The sequence below is a fragment of the Epinephelus moara genome, chromosome 22 (assembly GCF_006386435.1).
Source record: "Epinephelus moara isolate mb chromosome 22, YSFRI_EMoa_1.0, whole genome shotgun sequence".
NCBI classification, from domain to species: Eukaryota; Metazoa; Chordata; class Actinopteri; order Perciformes; family Serranidae; genus Epinephelus; species Epinephelus moara.
In genome coordinates this window covers 29137487-29165094 of record NC_065527.1, presented here as the reverse complement: position 1 = coordinate 29165094, position 27608 = coordinate 29137487, and the positions used below count along the sequence as shown (strand labels likewise).

The window sequence follows — 27608 nt, the reverse complement described above, 5'->3', positions numbered from 1 at the left end:
TAGTGCATTAATTTTGAAAGAGACTTTAGTCTGACAGGTTTTTCTGTGCTGGCTGAAATTCATTTCTCCAAACACCATTACTTTCACTGCTGTTTACCTTGCTGCCTGAAATGATTAGTTGGCATGACTGTAAATAAGAATAAATGAACAGTGAATTTATTTATTAACGGTGTGAGTTTGCGTCGGCCGTGCCAAAGCCCGTTTGGAACAGCAATCTATTTTCTCTGTCTTGTTTCCGTCTGTATTTATTTCCTCTTGTTACCCACTTTGTGACAAACGGGCCTTTGGTAAAGACATTTTTCAAAATGAGTGTGACTTCACACGAGCTGCAGGAACAAGATTTCCAGCTGGCTGGTGAACTCTGATGATGCAGTGTTTTTAGTCCATCACAGCTTGTTTTGACTCACATTTGTTTTCTGTGCCATCCATCTCAATCATCATGTTGTCCAACTGCTCCTGCTCCACCACACTGATGCCCTGCAGACACACACAAATACAAACACTCATCTTGACAGTACACACAGGTAAGGCAATCACTATATTGATATTAACCCTTTTAAACCTGTTTTCTTGTGCTGTGCTCAGATGTCTTCAAAAGCATTTAAAGATGTACCCAAAAATGAAAAATCAGCCATTATCTACTCGCCCATATTCTGATGGAGGCTCAGGTGAAGTTTTAGAGTCCTCACAACACTTGCGGAGATCCAAGGGGAGAGGGGGTAGCAACACAACTCCACCTAATGCAGGCTTACAGCGCCCCAGATTCAAACGTCCAAAAACACATAATTGAAACCACAAAATATCTCCATACTGCTCGTCCGTAGTGATCCAAGTGTCCTGAAGCCCCGACATAAAAAGTTGTTGATGATGAGGCTAAAAACAGAGTTCAAATGACGTTTTTCCAAACAACTTTTTATGTCGGGGCTTCAGGACACTTGGATCACTACGGACGAGCAGTATGGAGATATTTTGTGGTTTCAATTATGTGTTTTTGGACGTTTGAATCTGGGGCGCCATAAGCCTCCATTAGGTGGAGTTGTGTTGCTACCCCCTCTCCCCTGGGATCTCCTCAAGTATTGTGAGAACAAATATGTGCTGCAGTGCAGTATGGGTAATTCCTTCAATCAGCAAAAAACATCTGCTGATTGAAGGAATTACCCATACTGCACTGCAGCAGATATCTGAATCATACTTACATACTTACACACACTCACACATAAACACACACACCTCATTCACTCACTCACACACTTCTTTCTCACACAGATATATTATCGTCATCTTTTATTCACAGTATCTCTAAACACACACACACACACACGCTTTTCTTCTCCATTACTGATAACTGGAAAGACTATCTTATTCTCAGAGCTTCCTGTCTGCCCATCCAGATATGATAGCCATCTGTCCATCTAGTGACTGAACTTGTGCTCAGTGTCACCTGCTGCATGAGGTTGTTTTGTTCGTATCTAATGTTCAAACTGGACATTTTCAGCCTGATTTAATCTGTCTATAGACTGTTGAGACACATGAACACAATACCTTTAATGTCACACACGGTTCTCTAAAAGGACATCTGAAACCTGGATGTTGGGGCTTAGGAAAACATTTTTTAGGCAAAGCCTGGTGGGACTGAAATAACGAACCACCAAAACTGAGTGTCATTAATAAAGGGACAATCAAGGCAAATGAGCCCAAAGATATTACAAGTAAGGCTGAATACAGTCCTGCAGGAATGAGCCCTTATACCCAGAAATGAGTCAGCAATTTTACACTTCCCGTTCCCCTGTCTCAAATTCATTGGGTTTTTGGTCCGATGCCTGAAATAACTTCTGTGGTTAACACAAGGTTAAGAGACTTTCACCTTGTATTGTACAACATAAATACGTCAGTAAATCCCCCGCTTGGATCCCCCAATTTTGAAGCTTTTACGTGTCTGAAAAAAGGTGGTGGCTAAATGAGACTACCAAGGTTGCTGGGGACATTAAATGTCATCACCAGTGTTGTCAACTCTTCTCCAATTAAAGTAGCTAGCATTAACTCCAGTAGTCGCTAAAAGTCTCCAGATGATGTGAGAGCGACCCTGCACTGATGGCAATGAGCCGTGGGCTGCAATTACTCTGAGCTGCAAGCATGACACTCATTTACAGTGTAGGCTATTTGTCTTTTTCCATGATGGTCTGAATAAGTTGCTAAGTTTGTCGCTAGATGCTTTTCTAGAAATAAAGTTGCTAAGAGGGTCTGAAAAGTCTGAACATGGAAATTCATGTACTTCACATTCCGTTTGTGTTTATACCCGCGCTCTTGCCATTACCACTGGCTCGATCAGGTCACGCTAAGAGGAAAGGCTTTTTGACCTTGGTGTAGTTTTTTTAAAGCCTTACATTTTGCTTCTGGCAATTGTATTTATGCTTCATAAATCATAAAAGTGGTGTTCGTTTGTGAGGACTACCTGTAAGTAGTAAGTAAACATGTAAGTATCATAAACTTTTGTTTGCCACAGAGTTTATTTTTTGCAATAATCCAAAATCCATTGTAATGACTCCATTGGCTTTTTGTCGAGGTAACCAGTATGATGCTAACTTCTGGGTTAGCCTACAATAAGTCCCCAAATTAAATCTTTAATGTTTAGCTCTCTATAAAACTGTGACTTTTGTTGACTGGGAGGGCAGAAATACTGCTAACACACAACCGTTACCTACAACTCTTGGGCCTGCTAAGAACTTAACAGAGGACAGTATCTTTAAATATAGTTAGTACATTGACGTATTGATGACTTACAGAGGCTATAAGAGCGGGACCAAGAGTATCGTTGATGTGCCCGACTGCCTTCAAAACACCTGGAAGAGAGGACAAATAAGATTAGTGAGTCAGAAAAGGAAAAAAAGTAATTAATGTAAATGTACTCTTTGTCTAAATCCAACATTAAAGAACCCTTGTGATACTGACACTGATTCCACGCTAGCCTCTTGTCTGCTAGCTTTCTGGTCACAGGCAAGGTTTCATTTACAAGCAGAAATGTAACAAAGTTTTCTGGAGGCTAAAAGCTGAATTAAACTGATTCCTAGTGATGAAAAACAAGAAAAACAACAAATGTGTTGGTAGCAGTCTGTATTAGCCTCTTTTCCACTAGCTTCTGTGACTTAATATTTACAACTGTACTGGACAGTACAGGTTGAACTTTACTGATTTTTTAAACAATGTACTTTGCTAGCATTCGGCTTCACATATGCATAATGGGAGTGGTGGTTGTTAAATACGGAAACTTTGTTTGGTTAAAATGCCATGCTAATGACGTGTTTCAGCTTTTGAGAAAGACACATTACAGAAAGCCCATGTTAAGATAATAAATCAGAGCAGAGGACTAATTCAGTTTTTTTTTTTTTGAATGTTTAGAAATCCTTCTGTCCTCTTGCGGTCAAAACTAACACGTTGTAGCTTTAACTGTTTAAAGAATGTGAATATGAATGGAAACACAATCAATCTCTCACCGTACCTTTGCCCTTGAAGCGACTCTTGTCTCCATCTCGGAGCTCCAGGGCCTCATAGATCCCCGTGGATGCTCCACTGGGCACCGCAGCCCTGAACAGACCTGAAAATCAGAAAGACGGAGAAAAAATTAAGGTTTTAAATGTTATGAATTGACACGAGAGGAGGAAACCAAAATGTAGTTCATAGTTTCCATTCTACAGACATTTTTTGTTTGAATCAAAGGAGCTGTATGCCATATTCAGAGTCGGGATTCTCTGCACACGGCTTTCAACATGGAGGTGGCTAAGCCGGCAACTGGCGGCTAACGGTGCTAACCTTGTCTGTTTTCACTGAACATAGTATAATACATGCTTCTAAATATGAGCGCACATGTTGATTTATGTGAAGCATGTTAAGTAAAATGAATAATTTAAGATAATATTATTGCAGTCATGATGCTAATTCTGGATAGCATGTTAAAGGTAATTCCTATTATATGTTAGCATAGTGGTAACAGACTAAGCGCTAGTTATTTGACACATGGTTGTAGCCATTAAAATCAGAATCAGAATAAGGTTTATTACTAAGTAAGTTTTTACTCACAAGATTTTTGCCTTGGTGTTTGCTGCATACAATAAGCATATTAAGAGGAAATGAATTTAAGAAAAGGTACTGCAACAGTTATGAACATAAACATAGATTAGAAAGATTACAATAAATATAGGAAAAATATATAAATGTACAACAAAACGAATATGTACAATATAGCTTTGTCAGCTGTTAGGAATTATTAGCATTATGTTTTACTGTATGGCTGATTGAATATGCTCAGTTTTTGTACATAAATATGCAGCTCTAACGTGAATACACACTATTTTCTTTATTATTTAAAAACTTAACATGGGAACAAGACAGTACGGAAGTCTTTCTTCCAGGTTTGGGACAAAATATGAGTTGTTCTGTGGGAGTGGGATGGGACAGAAGCGAAAACCCACTCCTGTGTCACCCTCTAGTGCAGGGATAAGCAACTTGACACTCTTTAGCCCCTCTCCAGTGGCTCCCTGTGGCTTTGACAAAAAATTATGTGGAAATTATTAATGTTTTATTTAACATTTTAATTTTCAAATTCAATGGCTTACCACTTTTTTCTATAAATTTTGCTGAACTTCAACAGCAGTGTCTTGTTTTAAGTTTTCCTGGCTAGACTAGCTTTGGATTACAAATTCAAAAACTGAAAAGTTTTAGAGTAAAATAGAGACTCAAATAGTATGTGGACAGATTTGTTTGTTTTCACTGCTAATGTTGCAAATGAGTTATGAGTGCTCATTCAGAGCTATTAGTGATGATAGGCTGACCAAACGTCCTCTTTTGCCCGGACATGCCCACTTTTCACGTCCTGTCCGGGGCGTCCTGGGGGTGTTTATAAATTGATGATAATGTCCGGTTTTCCTTGTGTGTGTGTGTGTGTGTGTGTGTTAGAGTGCGGCACGGGCAGCATATTTCTGTCTGAACCCGACCGAGTCCAAGAGAAAAGTACACGAACCCGTCTGAACCCGACAGTCATTCTGTTTTGTTNGCTTCCAGCGAGAGGAGAGGGAGAAATATAACAAAATAAGATAAAATAGGAAAAACCTGTCTCCCTCTTTTATTTTATTTTCAGCGTTTAATCAAGGCGAAGGCGGGCGGCTGGAGGTCCGAGATTTCCAGCGAAGGGAGAGGTAGAAACAAACAGCCAATGTGTGTGTGTTCTGTTCAGCTGTTGTCATGTAAATAACAGTCCCCAAGCAATAAACAGGACAGACAATAGGATTTTATTTATTTTTACACTACATTTTCACTGAAAGCTGACCGAATCCAACCCGAGCCCGAATACAATTTATACATTTTTGACCGAACCCAGCCCGATCCGTCGGGTAGGACTACCGTCGGGACCCGTCGGGCTCGGATCGGGTAGCCACACTCTAGTGTGTGTGTGTGTGTGTCCTATCTATAGGGGCCTATCTGAATTTCTGTCTTTGAGAGATATTATTTTGTAATATAACTGAATTTTCTATCCATACATATAAACTTTAAATATATTAAAATTATAAGGCATCTTTGAGTAAGTATCATTTAAGTAGGCTATCTCTTGGCCGGGCCGAGTGTCCTCTTTTTTGGAAATCAAAATATGGTCACCCTAAGTGATGTTTATAGACTAATTAAGACTTTATAGGCTGTTTTACTTACATTATAAGGCTCAAGTTTTGTGGCTTGGGACAGACTTTTTTATTTAATCTTTTGGCCAAAACGGCTCTTTATTGTAAAAGTTTCCTTCCCCTGCTCTAGTGGGTGCTACGCTTCTGCAACGATGTCGTTCTGCCACCGTGAGTTGGGACGCCATTTGCAGCTGTAACAGCCGTATGAGCACAGAGGAGAGCATTGGCAGTTAACTAGCCAATGAGATACTCTCACAGGGACTCACACACACTAACATGCACATGCAGCTGTACAATCTACCACAATAAGAAAAAGAAAAAAAGAAGCTTTGATTACAACACCAAGAGAGGTAGCGTGACTTCGTTCTCTGCTCAGGTCGCCATTACTCCACTACATCTTTACATAGTAAATAGTTGTTTGCTGCTATATTAATGCTTTGAATGTTGTATGTAGCACCTTTAATCCTCAATGGGCAGAACTATGATTTCGTGACAGTTCCCCTTTAACACATACTCTCCCTTTTAGGAGTGGTCCACCCAAATTTAAAACAAATTGACTGTCAATGTTCCTCTTTGCAGCAGTTACCAATTTTTTGGTAAAAGTTTTATGTGAGATCTGGAAATTGGTTTTGGTCGACATTTGTGATGAATCTGTCCATCAGTTTTTATTTATTTTATTACACTGATAGACTGTCAGACTGATCTGAAGTTCAGGAGACACCATATTTTTGTTTATTATCTGTATACAAATTAAACAGTTATCTTGTATGTAATGAATTTGATTTGTTTCTGGGTGACTACAGAAGGGTTATGAAAGCATGCTCATAATGTGGACCTTCAGCCTACAAGAAGACTCTAAGCCCCAATCTTCCCTCAGCTGAGGACTGATTGATCTGGACATAGGTCAAATGAAGGTCATTTGATGTCAGAAACAATTTACGATTACAGCAGAAACGCTGTTGCGCTGCCAAATTTCTTAATGCTTTCTGGCTAATTTCTGACATGATGAATCTGTGCAGACATCCATAACTTTACGTTGTTGTTTTCCCCATCTAATATTTGCAGTCAGGCTTGTCGGTAGTCACCTTTCTCTGTGCAAAGGTCCACTTCCACAGTGGGGTTTCCCCGGGAGTCCAAGATCTCCCTGGCAACGATGCTGACGATCGACATCCTGAGAGGGAGGAAAAGAGACTGCGTTAAGAATGCTCTACCTTGTAATGTGCTGTGCTCTGCGTCCTGTCAGAATTACAGGTACAGTGTGACAGTTGTATTGGTTATGGCAGCTTCAGATTGGATTTAAAAAGAGGGAGAAAGAATAAAGGAAAGAGAAAGATCTCATGGGTGAAGAATCTATTTTCACACTGAACACACACACACACACACACACACGCACACACACACACACACAAAGAACAACCTGTCAGGGGAGACAAGAAACAACATCACTGCAGATTCACTGTGAAAATCAAAGCTCACCACAGTCTCACGCACATACAGTATACTGTCACACTACCACACACTCACACACACACACACACACACACACACACACTGCAGTTTCTTTGTGTTTTTGGAAGCAGGTTGCAGTTAAATTCTTCCGCAACAGATGAAATTATGCATCTATTTTCCACTGCTTTCATCCAGACTGGAAAGAAGGCTGCACTGTGCACCCTGACAGATTGTGTTCCTCTGTGCCATAGAGCTATTGACATCCATTCATTCATTTATTACCATGAACACACACACTGTAATTTATTTTTGACTCAGTCCCACATACACCTTCCTGCTGCCCCCAGATTTTCACGGGAGCACCAAATGTGGATTAATGCGCTACATAAAATAGTCCCAAACAAGTGCACTATTTCATCCTGTTTGCTTGGTAAAAATTGCAGTGACTGGCTGTTTTAGGAAGTTACTGAGCCCTTTTTAAAAATGAAACTATATATTTGTTTTTAAAGATTTACGTCTTCAGTAGGAACCAATGGGCTTGGAGCTGAGAGCCACAGGTTTGGGAAGTAACACTTTGGTTTTGGTCTTTTCATGGGATTTGTTAATGAGAAGAAACGTATTGATTCACCCTTTATCATTTAAGGCAACAACAGCTATTTGATAACATTTCTGCCAAGTAATTTTTAACATTAACAGAATTGTCTGTCACTTTTGTACAGCAGTGCAGGGCACCAAGCTACATTTCCATGTTTTGCTCAAATCTGTTTTTTTTTTCTTTCTTTTGTCTGCTGGTTTATTGTTTACTTTTGTTCACAGAATTAATTAACACTGCAGGGTTAAAAAATAATTCATCATTTTCATTTGCAGAAAATAAGCATTTTTTTTGCCTGAAAGTTTTTCTTCGCTAAAATTCATTGTTTTTCCTGTTTTGTGTGCTACTGGTTTTTTTTGTTATTGTTGTTTTTTTCCTTTTTGCAGTTATGCTACAGCTTGTGAAGGTGACTTCCTGTTTATACAGATTTTTTTTAAAAAGAAATCTTTACAGCTAAGATCTTTTCAAGTTTTTTACTTTAACTTTTCATGATGAAGTCGATGTTGACTGCACAGAGTAATGGCTAGGGCATAATTACACCATCTGTGTCACATATCGACATTTGGTCATGGACTTTTCACTGTGACACATGCCATGCAAGGTACCCTGGGTGCATTGATTGCTGACGATATGGGACGCAGCGTTGGGTGGTTGCTGGTTGTTGGATTCATCCAAAACCTCTCCTGCCCACCGCACTCAGACTTCCGTTGCCTTAACTTTTGGTGTTGTCCCACCACATTTACCCCTTACACCACTGAGCGCCGATAAACAATAACAGCAACCGGCTGTGTATTACGCCAACGTGAAAGGACAGCTTATTTTGTCGGTGTCTGACATTGGAAGTCACTGACCAAGTGCCAGATTTCGACAACTTCAGAGTTAGTCCAGGTTGATTTAGAGTGGTTCCCTATGAGCCTCAATTTCACTTTGCAATTCTGTCTGCCACAGGGTACAATCTTCTGGAAAAATTAAGGCTCCATTTACAGCACAAAGGAAGTGCATCAACCATTGTGCAACCCGGTAGCCATCGATAGTTTTCCCCAAAGGCATCACTTCGTGTTTGCGAGAGCAGTCCCAAATATGTGATTTTAGGCAATGTAATTGGTGGGATCAGTATGAGGTCAGAGGAGATAATTGCGGCAGTTTGGGGAGAAAGTAGTAAATCAAAAGGGCATTGCCAAGGGTACTACCAAGGCTGTAGGTTTTTTTTAAACACTGAGAGGGTGGCACAAACGGAAGTCTGGGGGTCCTCTCCCAGAAACTTTTGAACACTTAATTTCGAACACTTCATATCCTGTAAATAAAAGCACGAAATTCAGGCGGCAGGGAGCAATTCACCATATAGAAAATATAATGGAATATAACACAGTGAGGCTCTCAGCATTCTGTATTGCTTTCAACATTTATTCCCCAGTAGGTCAGCTTTTCTAATTTAATCATGATGTTTGTGATTATTTGCTGGCTCTGAGGAAAATAGAAAGCGATCCAGTTGTCTTTGTGAACAATAATACCACTTGGAAACCCTAGAGGAGAGAGAGTTGAGAAGTTTTCTGTTTTCATATTAAAGTTTTATGACATGATCCAATTCAGTAAATCAGTAGTTTGAAAGTGGTTAGTGGTTACTAGGAATTTATGAGGGATTTTACACACAAACTTAGTGACAGATTTATTTATGAAATCCTGTGCCACAGAGGGACATGAAGAAACATTCCGGTGAGATTGGATCTCAAGAAGAAATCACATATGGATGTAACTCTTTGCAATCCATTCTTTTCATTTCTAACCACTAATATGAAAGGACTCATTTTTGTTATGTTTCTCACTGCTCACGTAATTAAAAAAATAAACTCATTCAGTTTGATGATTTATTTGAAATTTCTCTATCACTATGTCATTACCTAAACTCTAAAACATCAGGAGCTCTGTCCTCATTGTCATGTCACTATCATCCGTGCTGATCTCCTCTGTGGGTGTTTCCCCTCTTTCTCCTCATTGATATTCGAGACACGCAGCACTGCAACAATATGTCAAAAAAAGGCCTTTTATGTCTTCCTCTTCTCCATGCTGTATGAATACTTCATCGATCTGCGAGGGGCTAAAACTGGCTCGCTGCTAGCTTGCAGAAACCTGTCACCATTATGAGGCCATCCTTACAGATGCACTGACAGAGCAGAGGGTGTGTCAGCTCCTGTAGACATATATTTTCTCATCGTGCCTCTTTAGTGGGCATTCATCAGTGCAAAACTACACTGTAATGCCAACAGGGAGATAGATATTGTACCATCTGAAGTCAGATCTAATGGGAAATTAGATTTTAGAGGTTACAATGATTTACAGTCTCCTTACAGCAGACGTAGGAAGTGCAGGTATAAATAATTACGTTAAGGATGGCTAAGTTCCATTAACACATTCCTGTGAGCCAACATGCGCATACACAGTGTTTCTGTAACTCCCACTTGATGAAAAGACAGAAGCTTCCTGTGTTTGTGTCTCACACAGCATTTAATATAGTTGCCTCTGCAGTGTGGGAGAAACACTGAGACCTTTTAATGAAGTAAATGTAGCAGTTCCACAGTAAAAAGTATTGGCATCAAAATATACCAAAGTAAAAGTAGTTATTTTGCAGAATGGCTTATTTCAGAATAATACGTAACCAATTACATCATTGATATATAATTATTATTGCATTAGTGTTGCTTTAATATTGCAGCTGGTAGATCTGGGATAATTTTCTGGGATTTATGTTGTTGAGTAAACAGCCCATCACCAGAGGAAAATGTTGAAATTGTATGTTTCTGTAAAACACAGATACATTACATATGTGCGTTTCATATTTATCATATCAACTTTTCTTAAATGATGTAGTATATAAGCTGACTTTGTCATTGGGAGGTAGAGGGGACAGTGGATATTGTGGCACCTAACAGCAGACCGGACAAGCTTCAGACCACTGTTCGAAACCAACAAACACAACTTCTCATAGAATGGTTCGTATGATTATCCTACGAATTTGCCCCCCAAGAATGGCGTTACATCCTTAATGTACAGTGAGGTAATTCACGTTAAGTTACTGTGGATAGGTTTGGGAAAAGAAACATGGTGATGAAATGAAATGACTCAAAGTTTACTCATAGTTCCACCGGACTCAAACACACAACTCCAGGGCAAAGTCCCAAGCGAAATTTAGGGTTTTTTTTGTGATCAATCCAACACCCCAACCTGCCGTCATACAAACGCTTCGGACTACTGGGATACATACGAATTTGGGTGCTTTTCAAAGGAAAACATACAAACAATTTGTGACAACAGCTTGATAAACAACAAAACTAGTTGTATTTTACCAAGATATTAGGGACATTTCCAGCTGTCATTGTGCCCAAAAATTGGGTATTTTATTGCCATGATCTTTTCTAAACTATAACCTAGCAGCACATTACCTACAGCATTGTTTAAATGTGAAGTATCAGCATATGTGCTACATTAGAAAAATTACATATCCAACACATTTTCATTCCAAGTTGTAAAATACCGACACTTTATCCCGCCCATTAGTGTGTGATTCCGGCCCCTAAGGCATCCTTTGGCGTCTCTATGAGACACACCCTATAGCGTTTATTAATGAGCTGTGTCTTGGTTTAAACACATTGTAACACGTGGTTAACATTGTCAAACGGTTGTGGTTGGGTTTAGGCAACAAGACTACTTGGTTAGGTTTAGAAAAAAACATGTTTTGGGCTGCAAAAGTGCAGAACGGTCTAACATATGCACGTGACTGACAGACGTAAGTTATGTAATGTTATGTTTTTTGATGAGCCCTATTGGACGTTAATTTGACAGTGCGCCATAGTTGCTAGTTATGAAGCACACACAGAGAGTTTTATACGTATATATATTTTAACAAGAGCGTGTCTGACTGCCACGTTTATGATACATCCACTTGCAGATGTGCCCAGCTTGTCAGTATTGAGAGATTTTGCATGTAAACTAGCTGCCACATGATTAAGCAGAGACTCGATATTGGGCAACATCAACATACATGTTGCTAGCCTGGAAATCCAGACCCAAATCTAGAAAGATTTAGGGTCTGGCTATGAGTAATGCAAATGGCCCAACTCGAGGGGCAGCACCAAGCATGCATTTGTAAATATCACTGCACGCAATTGGATAACACTACGACCAATCAGAATAATACACAGGGTGACATATCCAGAGCTTAGCTACCAGCGGAGCTAACTGGTAGATTAGACTCTTGCCAAAACAAAACAGCAAAAACGTCCTTCTTGCAAAGGAAAGATTCGAGTGCCATCTTCCATTCCTCTTTTAGAGAAAAAGCCAAGTCTAACTCGTTCATTGTAGCGGCCAAAGCCGTTTCAAACAACTGGTGCTCATCCGTAGCCATCTTGCAATGTTTACTGACTGATTCCGGACTTCGTTGTCGCAGCGCTGTCATCATCTGTTCGCTCTGGCCCGCCTATATCAGATATACCAGTGTGATTGGTGCAGCTTGGCTACAAGGGCATGGGTAATGAGCATCATTACTGATTGCCAGAGTAACTCGCTGAGCAAATTCAAATTGTGCTCTTGTGAGAACTCTGGATTTCCAGGGTAACATGTTGCAGGACTTGGGTTAAGAACCGAAGGTTTGCCGGCTCAAGTCTCTGTCCGGACTTAAGATGAAGTGTGGACTAGTTGCTGAAGAGGTGCAATCTGGCTCCTGGGCAATACCAAGGTCCCCTTGAGTAAGGCACCCAACCCCCAACTACTCAGGGTGCCCGTCCATGGGCTAACCTCTCTCTTTTTAATGCATGTATAGGTCCCCTTCCCCTTCTCATTACATATCTGTGCATGACAAAATCTACGAAAGAAAATAGTTGATGTAGAATAAATATAAAATTTTGTCATAGATTGATACTATTTTGCAAAAACAGAAAACCATGATGGAGATGGGTTTGCCTTTTGGGGGGCATATATAGAAAATCATACCATTTTTGCACAGTTTTTGACTTACTGTGAGTTCTTTGAACACAGGCATATTTCCAGGTAGTAATTGAGCCCCTCCACCCCTCAGACCCCAGTGTGCTGGCTGCACTGTCTATATTTACGCCCCTGGGTGTGACAAAGTGCCAGTATTTCCATCTGAAATGTAGTGGAGCAGAAGTAAAGTAGCAGAAAATTGGAATATTCATGTAAAGTTTAAGTACATCAGAATTGTACAGTACTTAAGTAATTGTGTGTAGCTACCCTCCACCACTGCCTGGCTTAATCCAACAAATTTGGTCTTCATTGCTTTTATCAATAGTCATCTTTGATTAAAGTTTACTGTGACTGGTTCAGGTTTTTACTATTCTGTCACACTGACTTCTCAATAATAACACTTTTAACTTTGCAGAAGTCTTAAAGACAAATTTGTTAAAACAGCACAGCTTCATCACGCATCACAAACAGAAACATCAAAGTCTCTATCCTCTTCAACAACTCTTTTAGAGGCTGTTCATTCTGTGACATCTGAATTTCTGTTTGATAATGTGCTTTAATTTCACATCAAACATTTCAATTATTTTCTCAAAGTGTCCCTTTTTAATGTGAGGGGAAAAATGATGAATATCCTCTTCTGTCCTCTCTTCCAACTTTCTGACATTTCCGTTTGTTTATATGGTCTTATAACCCAGTTAAATCCTTATTGAGTGAATGTACAGTGGTCTTATGTAAATGTTCCTTATATAATCTTTCCTGATCTTTTTCTCTTTTCTTTCTGTCTGTTAGATGTTTGTGGCAACCCTGTAACGGGAATACAGATTAAAACAGCATTCAGACCATCTGAAATACTGAAAAGTCTTCTTTTTTTTTGTAATTGCACAAAATCTGTCTTTCTCTGGATGATTTATACATTTTGTTATCATGTTTTCTCTATATTTTTCCCTCTGCATTCAGGCTGTGAGTCAGATAAACACCAAACACATTCTGTTTATGTAAAGCCTTCCTGTTGACATTAAACACTACACAATTCTTTTCTTTTTCTCGTCTCCCTGTCACCTCTCCCCTCCTCCCCTGGGACATAAATTCCCCTGTTTGTTGCTTTTAACCTGCAGAGAAATCACATTACTCCTCTTGTCTTTTCATCTTGTCCTCTGACTCCTTTGCTCAGCACTCCTCTATCGTATGTGATCCTTCTGAGCGACTCAGGAATATTTCCATCAGCAGCTCTGAACCCTGTTCCCCTCACCGTTGGTCGATTACAATGTCGACAACCCACCAATTTATGCTTGTTCAGGTCTCACGCTCATCATAAGTTGCAGGGGATAAAAGCGTCAGCAAAATGTGTAAAATGTATAAATGGTGCTCAGCATAAGAAAGAGCAGATAAGGTGTCTGAGTCGCCGCCAGCATAGAGAAACTTCCACACATACGGAGTCGAGGGGATTGATGCGTGGGTGATTTTCTCTACTGGCCTCTTATTCCATGGGGCTTTTTTATCATGCTCTTTTTATGGTTGCTGTTTTGAAGCCACACCCTAGAGTACTGCAGTTTTTTGAAAGTTCTTCGCCAGGGTGGAGCAGCAGAATACAGGACGCCTGCCAACTGTTTCACACCTCTTTTTTTCTCATTCTTGATCACATCTTTAAAGCATCAAAGCAGGCAGTGAATATTATACATAGTCAGTAATATTCCTACCTCCAATGAAAATTTAGTCAGCATGTCTATAAATAGCATCCAGACCTGAATATCTAGTGTCTATGTTACATTCAGTCCTATTTTTAACAAGACATCAGGCTATGCTCACCCAATCACCACAATAAATGTTGGGCATTTTACATTTCTGCAAACCATGGACACGTTACATTTCTATGTTATTATGTAGACTGCAGAATCATTGAAACTTCACATTTCTTTACATTTGGATGATGCTGTGTTTAAAGTGTTTAGGGCAATGGAAACATTTGAGCTTAAAAAACCCAGTTTTGTTAGCAAAATAATGACAGAAAACAGAGCAATGTCTTGGTAAAAAACAACCACTTTTTGTGCCGCTGTCCTGGCAAGGAACACAGTGATGTCTCTGCAAAAACAACCACTGTTTGCGGCACAATCCCAACTTTAACGCAGCCATGACTTCGTGAAAAACAACCATTTTTCATAGCACTGTCCTGGCTGGAAACACAGTGGTGTCCAAGTGAAAACAAGCACTTTCCTTGGCACTATCTCAGCTAGAAAAGCAGCAATGTCTCAGTAAAAACAACCACTTTTCTTGGCACTGTCCTGGCTGGAAACGCAGCCATGACTTGGTGAAAAACGATCACTTTTCATGGCACTATCCTGGCTGGAAACACAGTGATGTCTTTGCAAAAACAACCACTATTTGTGGCACAATCCTGACTTTGAACACATCCATGACTTGGTGAAAAACAACCACTTTTCTTGGCACTATCTTGGCTGAAAATGCAGCAATGTCATGGAAAAAACAACCGCTTTTTATGGTACTATCCTTGCTGAAAATATACGGCGATGTCTCAAAAAAACACTACTATCACTATCCTGGCTGAAAATGCAGCAATGTCTTGCAATGTCTTGGAACAACCACTTTTCATGGTACTATCGATGTCTTGATAAAAACAACCACTCTTCTTGGCACTGTCTCAGCTAAAAATGCAGCGATGTCTCAGTAAAAATTATGACTTTTTCATGGCACTATCCCTGCTGGAAACGTAGTGACAGGTCGCTAAAAAGCCGTATTTTTTGTTTGTTTCTTTGTCTGCAGCAGTGGTCTGCAGCTTGGCAGCCACCTTACCTATGTGACACACCATCCTCCATTCCTTCCACCTCTGGATAATAAAGTCAGCTCATATACATGTAATCAGCACCATGTCACTTTAGTAATGTTGATATAAAACATACTGTAGTATGAAACGTACAAATGTAACATATCCGTGGTTTGCAGAAACATGCATTTACTTAATAATAATTGCCAACATTTTCTCCTGGCAACTGGGCTCATAATTACATGAGGTACTGGCATGAATGTTATTATATTCCAAAAACAGGTGCTCTTCCCTAAGGTGGTTGGAAGGTTTTCAAAATGTCTCTCAGGTTTTTTTTGTTTTTTTTAATTATTATGAATTTTCCCTGGACTTGAAAATATTAACTTGAGATTAGTTTTAACGTTTCAGTCACAGTCTTGTAATGCCAAAAAACATCTTATTGCCTCCCCACATTATGCAAGGTTTCATACTGTGTTGTTACAGAAACAAAGTGTGTTGTTTCTGTTAATTCCCAAAAAAACCAGACCCGTGTGCTGACTGACACTTTTTATTCATTTACATTTTAACATTATTTGAATGTCAGTCATGTGCGCGCAACACTAGCAAGCTGTTTGTCAATATTTGCTGCATACACTCATCTCATATCCATAAACACATGTTCTTCATGTCACCACCTTAATGAGTTGATCTCATTAACTCTTATCTCCTCTCTCTTCCTCTGTTTCTCTCGCTCGCCTGGTGCTGTTTGTGCTGGGAGTTATGTAAGCTCTACAGCAGCAGCAGCAGAGAGAGGGAGGATACCCATGAACGCACCACACCACACCTACCAGAGACTGCAGTGCTCAGCAGAAAATATACCAGCACTGAAAAATATAACACGTGAGTGGGTGAGCCAGGGAGAGAGTGAATGAGGGAGAGAGGGATGATAGCACGCGAGGAGATGGAGAACATGTATATTATCATGGTATCTACTGTATTTCTGTATGGAGGGAAAAGGATAAAGAGTGGGAGGATGGAGGGAGGTGAGGCAGAAAAAGAAACAAGTGCAGACAGATAAATAAAGAGAAGATGAAATATAAAATCCTATCCAAATACAGAGAGAAGAGGGATGGAGAGAGGAAGGTAAAGAGTGATTGATACAGCAAGAAAGACGAAATGTAAAGAACAATAGATCTCTGATCTTCTGATTCAATTCAGTTTGATTCTTGAAGATTAAAGAGGCAGAGCAGTTTACTCATCAGTAGGAGGATTATATAGAATATTTTCTGTGGCTTTCTGTGGAGGGAGCTGTCTTAAGTCTGAAAAAATAACCCAGATCATTAGAAACTTGGAGACTTTTGAGCAGACAGCCTTACATACTGCAGCGTGAGTTTTAAAGATGTAGTCATTTACTCGACAAGGGGTGTTCAGCAAAAGATGTGTGATTCTTTATATAATGATTGTTAGGTCTCTGTCAGAAATAAGGAAAACAAAAACATTATTTTTTATTTTTGTTACAGTAAATAGAACATTCAGAAATTAAATGATAGTTAAATCAATGTTTTTATTACCTAAAAAGTGTCTTTTTGTTTATGTTTTTTGCTATATTTCCTGTTCCTTTCCTTTCATTTCTTTTTCTTTCCTTCATTTCAACCCTGCTTAATTTTCAATTAAATATTGATCTAATATTAACTTCAAATACAAATGACATATCAATATCCATTTTGATAAAATAAGAAAATGAATCATGTTGCAATATAGATAGATAGATAGATAGATAGATAGATAGATAGATAGATAGATAGATAGATAGATAGATTTGTTATATTATATTCATGTCTTTTCAAAAATTCACGTCTTTTTTGTTATTATTATTTTTTTTTTTTAGAAGTTTGTATTTTTTATGACCACAGTAAAATAGATGCATCAGGGGAAATGTAGGATCCAGTGTGCTGAGCATGACCAATACTACAGACTAAAAGTCAGGATGTCAGCCACTGCTTCACTAACCTGCTGAAAATTCACCAATTTGTTGCAAGTCCCTCAACTAACTCAGTGGAGTACCCCTTGAAATTACATCAGATCAATAAATATTGCATATTTGAAAGTGCTTCTTAAAATGTATTCTGGGTATTTACATTTATTTTTAATCTTCAAATAAGCAACCCAGTTGTTTCTGTTTTGGAATATAAAATCACTTAAAGGGCTAGTTCTGATCTTTTGAAGTGGGGTTGTATGGGGTACTTGTCCATAGGCAATGTATTACATACAGTAGATGTCGGCATGCCCCGAGTTTGGAGAAGCAGACAGGAGTACCACCACAAAAACTAAGCAATGTACTGCTGTAGACAGGGGCAGCAGCAAATCAATATCAGTGTAAGTGTATGCTGTGTAGCTTTACTTTGATGTCAGATAGCAATTTCAGACGGGGAATTGCAGCTAATATATCGCTCTCTTCAAAGTGAGGCTCCATTGAGAAAACAAGTGATGCAACATTGCTGAACACAAGAGATGCTGGTCTACCACTGCCTCAAACAAAATGCCGATCAGGGGCTGAATTGCAAGCACATGTAACTAATTAATTGCTAACCAAAAACCAACACAGTTGAAAAATTTTAGACCAAAAAACTGGGGGTCAGCCAGTAACTCAACAAGTATTTCTTCCACACTGTAAATTTACATTTCAAAGTTTTCTTTTAATCATGTTCCTAATTTTCCTCAGAATAATTTAACAATATTGCAGGTTTAATCAGTAAACCTGTATCATAGTTTATGGCTGATGACTCTTAATATAACATTACCCATGATCCTTAGCCATTGTTCCTAGAACAGCAAATTCACAAGGGTTTATTTTAGCATTATGGTACAAAATGTGGCACCATAGTCTCTGAATTCATCTAAAAGTGGCCCAGAATTCAACAGTAGACTGTTAACTCCATGACAATATATATGCATTGTTAGGTATATGACAAGGTTGTTCATCTTTTGCATTGTTGATTTATCAAGAAGAGAGTTTCATGCTCATGTGAGGTTTCAGGAGGACTTAGGTTCACACTTGTGTTTTGGTTTTCTACAAGAACATGTTTACATGCTTTAATGTTCAAAAAACACATTATTTTCCTGATGTTGTCTGTGCTGGAACGTCTGTAGTCACCCTCTATCTGAAATGGATGACCAGACATGTTCCAGCAGAAAAATGATCCGAAATCAGGGAGAATTTAACAACATTGTCAACCAAGATTACATGCTTCCCTGACATTAGCATGTAGCTACATGTAGCCGTTTACTTGCAGCTGGGGAATGGCTGTGTGCAGTGGCATTTTCTTCTGTTAATGTTTATATTGCAGGGAACATCGTAGCATAGTACATTTTATACTTATGAACGTAACATACTAGTTTATACAGTGTAATGTGGCACAACGCACATATTTGTATATTTTTTACACACTTATAGATTCAACACAGTGAAAATATTTTTATTTTTAATATCTTAAGTACTAGTGTTAAACATTGTAGCATAATGCACATTTTTATTTCTATTTTATTTTATTACCTTATATTTACATTCTTCAATTTCATACTCTTATTCTTATGACTTATAATTCTCTATTCTTTACATTGGAGCGACTGTAACAAATCAAATTTTCCCCCCGGGGATCAATAAAGTATTTCTGATTCTGATTCTGATTCTGATACTGATACTTTATGTGGTGAGAAAGGAGGCGAGATATAGAGAATGTCAAGGGGATAGAGACGAATCAAGTAAGGCAGAGAAAAAGACAGAAAGGAGGACCTAGTGGTGAAAGATGGATTTAAATAGAAATATATGCAAAGAGAGAGAGAGAGACATAGAGAATGGCTAGGAGGAAGGAGAGAGAGGGAGGAAGGGAGTGATGGAGGACAAAATGGAGAGTGAGTGGAAACGAGGCAGGGCGAGAGAGATAGAGCGATAAAGAGAGGAGGAGGAGAGAGAAAGATAAATAATTAAATGACCCTGTTTGGCTGGAGAGGAGAGGAGAACTGGGGGGATGGAGATAGGGAGGAGGAGGATGAAGAGGAAGAGGGGGAACAGAAGGCTGATCATCGCACGTATGGCAGGCTCACACACACACACACACACACACACACACACACACACACACAGAGGAAGTGGAGCAGTCTCGCACATACGTAATGCTATTAATGTGTCCACATTAACACACGCACATATATCTTCAACTCACAATTATCACAAGTACCCCGACACGCACACTTAATGTCCACCCACACACAGTGCCAGAGATCTCGAACACATAAAGACACACATTTCTGTGCCTTCTATGTTAGATATCAACTCTTTCTCACACACACACACACACACACACACGTACACACTTATTTTACCAAGGAGTCGACCGTAATTGAATGCAAAAGCACACACACAATGTTCCCGCTGCCAAAACACAGACACACATTCTTGTACTTATATCTTTGTGAGGACCCTTGTTGTCATAGTGCATTCCCTAGCCCAGTGATTCTTAATTACGGCCCACGGGCCAAATCCAGCCCATGATAGGGTGCAATTTGGTCCCCAAACCATTTTCTAGTTCACAATGAAAATAAATTGAATAAGGTGCCAGAATGAATTAAAAAGCATCAAAATAGAGCTTGTTTATCAAAAAAAAAAAAGGAGGATCCGAGGATCCGAGGATCCCCCCCGACAACCCAAAAGAGGTCAGGCTAAGCCCCCTATGTCCTCAAAACCTTAAAACAGCCATGCGTACATCATACCTGTGTGGGCTGCTGAGACTGGCCCCTGGCTTCTAGTTATTGTGCAAAAGTGCCCCCCAGGCAAAGAGAGTTTAGTATCCCTGCCCTAGCCCCTTACCCTAACTTCAACCATCACAACTAAATGCGTAACCCCAACCCTTACCCCAATCTAACTGACACCAAAATGTAACCCGAACCTTAAAACCAAGTCTTAACCCTCAAAAAGGCCTATGACAAAGTGAGAATGGACCAAAATGTCCTCACTTTCCAAAAATGTACTCACTCTATTGCTAAAATATGTTTTTTGTTCCTCACTATATGTATAAGGCCTGCCAATTAGAAAAAAAAAAAAAATCTATCAAACTATGATAAACCATAACTGACTGCATGACCATATCACATAAATATTCCATTGCCAAAACGTGAAAAAAACACTCACATGAACAAAATATCACTACAGCCAAAACCCACACCTGATCAAACACACATAAATACATACACAAACAGCCATTTTCCAAAAAAACTGAGAGAAAATACACACGTAATATTTCAGCAGCCAAAACATATGTAAACAAGGATATGCATACACACACAAACACATTCTTGTACTTTCCCCTTTGTGAGGAACCTCATTATCATAATACATTCCCTTGCGCCTTACTCTAACCTTAACATCACAGCTAAATGCCTAGCTCCAACCCTTACCCTAACTCCAACCTTAACCTGATTGCAACCTGAACCAAATAACCAAGATGGCAACAGCCAAAATGCCAAACTCGAGGCTTCAAAATGGGAGTCCGCAAACCAGTGGGTGATGTCACAGTAGCTATGTCAATTACTTTTTACAGTCTATGCTTTGAAGTAGTGAGGACTGGCCAAAATGTCCTCACTTTCCAAAAATGTCCCCACTCTGTGTAAAAGTACATTGGTTCTCACTATGCAGCATGTACAAGTACACACAAACACAAACAAAATCCCATAAACACGCACATTCCCACACCTGCCATATTTACCAAAAAATATTAACCATCAAACACACACACACTTGATATACCAGGGACTAGACCATAACTGACTGCATGAGCACATAATATCCCTGCAGCCAAAACACACACCTAAACAAACACACACATAAAGAACCATTTTCCAAGAAATCCAAGAGAAGATACACACACATATCTCTACAGCCAATACATGAAGCAAAGTCACTCACTCACACACACACACACACACACACACACACACACAATTTTCACACATACACACACACACACACACACACACACACACACACACACACACACACACACACACACACACACACTGGCACAGCAACACCTTAAACTAACACATATACAGTATCTTCACATATGTATGCTTTCCTGTCTCTTTTCACTCACACACACATGACAGCCATTTTCACACATACACACATACAATAACACCTACAACTGTAGCATTTCTATCTCGCACACAAGCAGCATCATTCTGCATCCTCTTTGCACTCAGCAGCAGCCGATCAATATGAAATCAAAGAAGTAGAAAAACAATGGATGGAAAAACACAAAACCTCTTGAGTGGATGAAAAGAGGAAGAGAGTATTTCCTTCCTTTACCTGCCGCCTGTGTGTGTGTTCTGCCTTTCCGAGAAAATACTGGAGAGGCAGAGCAAGAGAGAGGGAGAGGAAAACAGGAGGAGATGGGGGGGGTGAGATGTGTGACAGAGGGGGGAGGGGAGATGACTCAGAGGGAGATGGAGAGAGAGAGAGAGGAAGAGGAGGAGAAGAGGAGGGTTAATTAAAAAGGAGGAGATGGACGGAGGGGTGGGATGAAGGGATAAGGACGGGGTGCAGAGGCTCGTCGCCCGACAGAGGAGGTAAAAATAGATGAAGGGAGGACCGGTTCTCTCTCTCTCTTTCCTCTGTGTCTCCCTGTCTTTTTCTCTGGTGCTGCAGTGGGGTTCAATCGCTGTATATACAGTTACATAATCTATCCTTCTCCACCACACTCAGACATGATGATGCTCTTTGTGTGTGTGAGCATTTAAACACACAAACGCTGAAAACAATGCAGCAGCAGAAAGATGCTGTGCTGTAACGTTGCCAAATCATCAATTTATTTTTGAATCGCCAGGCTACTCGATTAGTCGTAAGATACTTAATGTACCCTTGAGCAAGGTACTCCCGTAGTTGAACCTGCAGGAAACACAGCGATGCCTCTGTAAAAACAGCTGCTTTTTGTGGCACTATCTTGGAAACACAGCGATATCTTACTCTTTATGGCCCTATCCCTCGTGGAAAACAACTTGCTAAAAAACACCCATATTTTGTGGCTAAAAAGCCGCCGGAAACACAGTAATATCTGACTGAAACACAACCAGTTTTGTTTGTTGGTATTGAACATTGGCCATGACCATTCTTGTGATAGCGTCAGCTCTTACACTGTGTCTCTTTAGAAATGTTAATATGATAAAGAAAGAGGTAATGTGAAGGTGGAGCTGTGAGATGGCACAGCTTGAGTTAATTGGTGGCTTTGAACACCACCCTTGCATACCAAGGAACTCTACCCCCTCTCATTGTCTCATTAGAGGTAGGACGTTGATATTGTGATACCCATCTGCCTCCTTTACGTATCTACCCGGTGCTGCAGGAATGAGTTAGCATTTTTGCACACATAGTTCCCTTGTCTTGAAGTCAACAGATTTCTTGAATGGGTTATTGACTGTATCATTATTATTATTATTATTATTATTATTATTATTATTATTATTATTAGATGCCCAAAATAATGTCTGTGGTTAACACAAGCTGAAGAGACTTTCACGTTGTGTTCTATGACATAAAACACATCAATAAATATCCCACTCGTCTTAAAAATGGAGGTAATAATGCAATAATAAAATCCAGTGGAAAAATCCTATTGGCTTTTGTCCAGGGAACCAGGGCGATGCCAACTTCCTGGTTGGCCCACAAAAAAATTCCGTCTCTGCACCATTCTATACATGAATTCTAACTTATAAAACTAAAGGTGTCACTAAATTACTGTAATGATTTATTGATGGTAAAATGCTCAGCACCGTTCACACAACAAACAAACTATACAACCCAAATCAGGTGCACTAAAACTGTTTTCAGTGTGCCTAAAATTCCTGCAGATTCATCTTGTTTGGCAGTTACAGTGTTTCAGATGAGCTCTGAGCAGCAGTGACTATTAGTTTTACTTCCTGTGTTCACCGCAAATTCATGTTGTGCCGTGTCCTTCCTGCTATAAAAACAGACTGGTGAAGTTGTTAATGCCGACTGGAGGGTGACACTGATACACATTGACAGGGCAACAGGGTGAAGCCAGTGTGTGTGTGTTCATGTCTTTGTGTGTTACCTTTGTGTATGATAAAAATGTTTCTGCATGGGTGAGCGCTATCTTGAGGTACCAGTTTCTGTATTTATGTGGGTTTCTGTGCACAGAGAGGTGCACTGTGCACCTGTGTGCACATTTCTGGATGTGCATGTGTGTATGAGTGTGTGTGTGAGTGTGAGTGTGTGAGATAATCTATAATTAAATTCCTGAGTTTAATGGGATTATCTTTGGGAGACAAGCAGCACATCGTCCTTGACATCCATCCCCCCGGTTAGCCACGGGTGAGCGACTGATAGAGACACAGAGAGAGAGAGAGAGAGAGAGAGATGAAGAGAAGGTGAGAGAGAAGAGAGGAAACCAGGAGGCAACAACAAAGGGAAGAAGAAAAAAAACAGTTAGGAGAAATCAAAGTGCAATGTAATGCTTATGAAGTGAGAAAGAGAAGCCATCCAGAGGGAAAGGGTAATGGAGAAGTGCCTTGCATTGTAATTATCTCATTTTCTGCTGTGTTACCACTGAAGGTCGACTGGCCTTTTTCCTCAGTGAGCTCCCCTCCACTAACAACACACCACGACTAGCCAGGAGAACCAAAACAAACACCTATTAAAGACATGAACAGAAGGTCTTAATCATTTTGTCCCATGCTAAATTATCACTTCTTTTTCAGTTTAACCAATATAAATCGCCTGAGAAACTCACAAGATGAGATCTTTCATTGATTTTTATTTCCTACAATACACCAGCTGCTATATTTAGATCCTCTCCAGACATAAAATCTTTCAGGTGTATCAGTGTTAAAAACCATTGATTAATTAATAGAGCTGAAGAACAGCAAGTCAGCCTTGCCAGATCTCAATGCTTGACTGTTTTTTTTTTTTGCTAAGGCTTAAGTCCAGAGTTTTTAGACTTATAAAGCCACCCAGATAGCACACATACATCTGGCTGACGTCGGCCCGATGTATCAAGTTTAGATCGTTAAGACGTAGCAGGGAGAGCATTTGCTCATTGCCAAGACGTTGCTGAGACGTTGGCCTTTAATCGAAAATGACCACCACGCGACGTTCAAACGATCAATAAAAGAAGCTGCGCTCAGTGGGCGCTCCTTCATTAATACTCATATACTTCGTTAACTACGACCTTTATTCATTTAGGTCGGACCTTTCAAACTACAAATATTTCACCATTCAATGTGAGAAATCAATGCTAACATTCAAAAATAGCTGACTGTTACCCTATTTCGTGTGTAAGTGTGCACAATGAAGAGACAAAAGTCAATTTTATTTTCAAATTTCCACAGACAATATCTGACGGCCAGTCCGCTTCTCCTGGCAGCCTGCAAGAGACAGAAAAGACGATGAGCACATAACTTTAAGAAACAAATCCCATCTTCACCACTGTATTTTTTTTAGCATTTCAGCTGTCTTTTAGCCAGATTGAAGGCTTTGGGTCCGTCACTCTGCTTAATTTAGTGTTGAAACTGTTAAATAATGGGATCCGGCGTTAACTCCGTTAACTGTTAACAGCAGCTCAACAATCGGTCCTTCATCTCGGAAAAACAGTGGTAAACCCATGTGACACAGGTACAGGAAATGAAACTTATGTGGTCCCTCTTGGTTTATCAACGGTCTCTGGGACAACATGAGTATAATTTAACCAAGTAGCTAAATGCTTCATCAACACACTCTTGTCACAGTTGTAAGAGCACATTGCTATCCGACAGTGAGTGACAACTTTGTTTGGCTCATTTAGCATGATGGAATTAGCAAGCTAGCTAGCTAATTAGCCAGCCGTGGCCAAAATGGAAGTCACCTCATCAATTTGTTTAAGGAACAGCTGTGTCTGTATGACACAAGCCTTAAGAATCCAGTAATGACATTGAATATGGAGTATTGCAAGTGGGGACACATGTTGCCACCATTATAAGTAGAAAGTGTCGGACAAGTGCCGCCACCTTCGTCCATCCATTTTCGTAACCACTTATCCATTTGAGGGTTGTGGGGGGGAGGCTGGAGTCTATCCCAGCTGACATTGGGCGAGAGGCAGGGTACTCCCTGGACAGGTCGCCAGACTATCGCAGGGCTGACACATAGAGACAGACAACTATTCACACTCACACCTACGGTCAATTTAGAGTCACTAATTAACCTGTCCCCAACCTACATGTCTTTGGACTGTGGGAGGAAGCCAGAGTACCTGGAGAAAACCCACACTGACACGGGGAGAACATGCAAACTACCTGGAGAAAACCCACACTGACACGGGGAGAACATGCAAACTCCGCACAGAAGAGCTCCCTCCTGGGATTGAACCAGCAACCCTCTTGCTGTGAGGCGACAGTGCTAACCACCACAACACCGTGCCGCCCCACCACTCCAAAAATAGAGGTCAAGTGATTTGTTGGTTTGGCCATGTCATCAGCACCATTTAGAGTCACCAGTTGAGCTAATCAGCGTGTCTTTGGACTGTGGGAGGAAGCCTGAGAACCGCAGAACCTGGAGAAAACCCACGCTGACATGGGGAGAACATGCAAACTCCGCACAGAGGACTCATCCGCATATATATTTGTATATATATAGCTGAGTTTTAAAACTCGAAGACCTATGGAATCCAGTGGTACCAACCATGTTATGCTAGCTTCTCAGGCAAGGGGCTAAACAACGCTCCAAAGATAGGCCAAATTTTGCCAAGGGAAAAACAGCATGGCCATTTTCACCGAGGTTCCTCGTAGAGATGGCCAAATGAAGCCTTATCAAGCATTTAATTTATTTTAAGAGCCTACTAGATGGCGCTTTTTGTTCATCAAAAGGTTGAAAGCACACTGAATTACCATTCCTTGGGCCTCTCTCGTTAAACCAAGAGCGCCATCTAGTGGGCTCATAAAATAAAGAAAATGCTTCATGAGGCTTCATTTGGCCATCACTAGTCCCTCAACCTCACACTTCAAGATATCTGAATCAAAATACACAAGTCTCCCCCTTACAGACATGTCTACTTTATGTTAGTCCCATACAGTTTTGAGCACCATATATGCACTTTTTTGCATGCAGTGTTTATAACAGATTTATGTCTAAGCACACACAGTGCTGAGCTGCATCTCAAATTAATCTTCAGGTTTCCAGCTTTCAGGTGATATACCCTCCCTTCCAGTGCATACATTTATATATATATGTATATATATATATATATATATATGTACTCAAAGGAAACTTTAAGCAAAGAATCATAATGAATGCATAGTGCGAACACACTTGCAGTTGACCAAAAATCTGTGGAGGGGCCTGAAATAAATGAAGAGGGGCAGAAGACACTGGGGGACAGATCTTACAGCAAATAAATGTCATGTCACTGTCCTTATGTGGTGCTAAAGCATCTAAAATTGCTCCTCACTGTAAGCAATGCATGCACCCTAAAAACACCAACAGTCTGTGCTTCATCTCCCTCTGGTGGTCACTGAGAAATTGGCCAAATTTTCAGTCTGTTGTCCTCAACAGACACTGAATTAGGATTTTAAGCTCCATATTAATGATTAATACAGTGTATGAATAAAATACAGGCCATGTTTGGTATCAGTTATTGTTAAACTATACAATTATCCCCATATATTGGGTTGGCTTTTTGGTTTGAACCAAAAGTGTGCCTTTATATGCCTCCAAATATCCCAGTTCCTTCTTCAGTGAAAGGAACTTGCTCAGGTGTCATTATGTCACTGCAGACAAGGAGTATAATAATATCATACTCTTGTTGATATGATAAAGCCTGAATAGGCTATATTAGAATTTAAAATCAAATTTAACAGCACAAAACACAGCCTCCAAAATGGCCATAAGCTGAATCAACACTCTAATATTATTTCAACAAAATTTTAAAATGAGGCAAATTATTACAAAATGGATCATAGATATACAAAACTAAATTAATACAGGCAAATACTTTTTGACAATTATTTTACAGGAAAAAAATATATTAAAAAAATCAGTAGGGGACTATTAATATAGATATATTAAAGGGACACGTATGAGGTATTACAGACTTCTTTTTTTTGTCAGAAGATTCAGTGGCATTCA

At 39.8% G+C, this 27608-nt stretch overlaps 1 protein-coding gene across 2 annotated transcripts in view; it reads right to left on the bottom strand.

Moving 5' to 3' along the window:
- The window catches only part of LOC126384317 (gamma-enolase), a 36827-nt gene extending 14914 nt beyond the window's left edge, over nucleotides 1-21913 (bottom strand). The window contains exons 1-5 of one of the 2 annotated variants that reach the window (XM_050035306.1): nucleotides 21804-21913; nucleotides 6752-6837; nucleotides 3497-3592; nucleotides 2782-2840; nucleotides 408-477 (exon numbers count right to left, since the gene is read on the bottom strand). In XM_050035306.1, the coding sequence (XP_049891263.1) occupies nucleotides 408-477; nucleotides 2782-2840; nucleotides 3497-3592; nucleotides 6752-6836 (310 nt within the window). In that variant the 5' untranslated portion in view covers nucleotide 6837; nucleotides 21804-21913. Of the gene's footprint in view, nucleotides 1-407; nucleotides 478-2781; nucleotides 2841-3496; nucleotides 3593-6751; nucleotides 6838-21758 lie in introns of both variants that reach the window. The other variant, XM_050035305.1, reaches the window with a different exon arrangement.
- Nucleotides 21914-27608: the final 5695 nt, after the last annotated feature.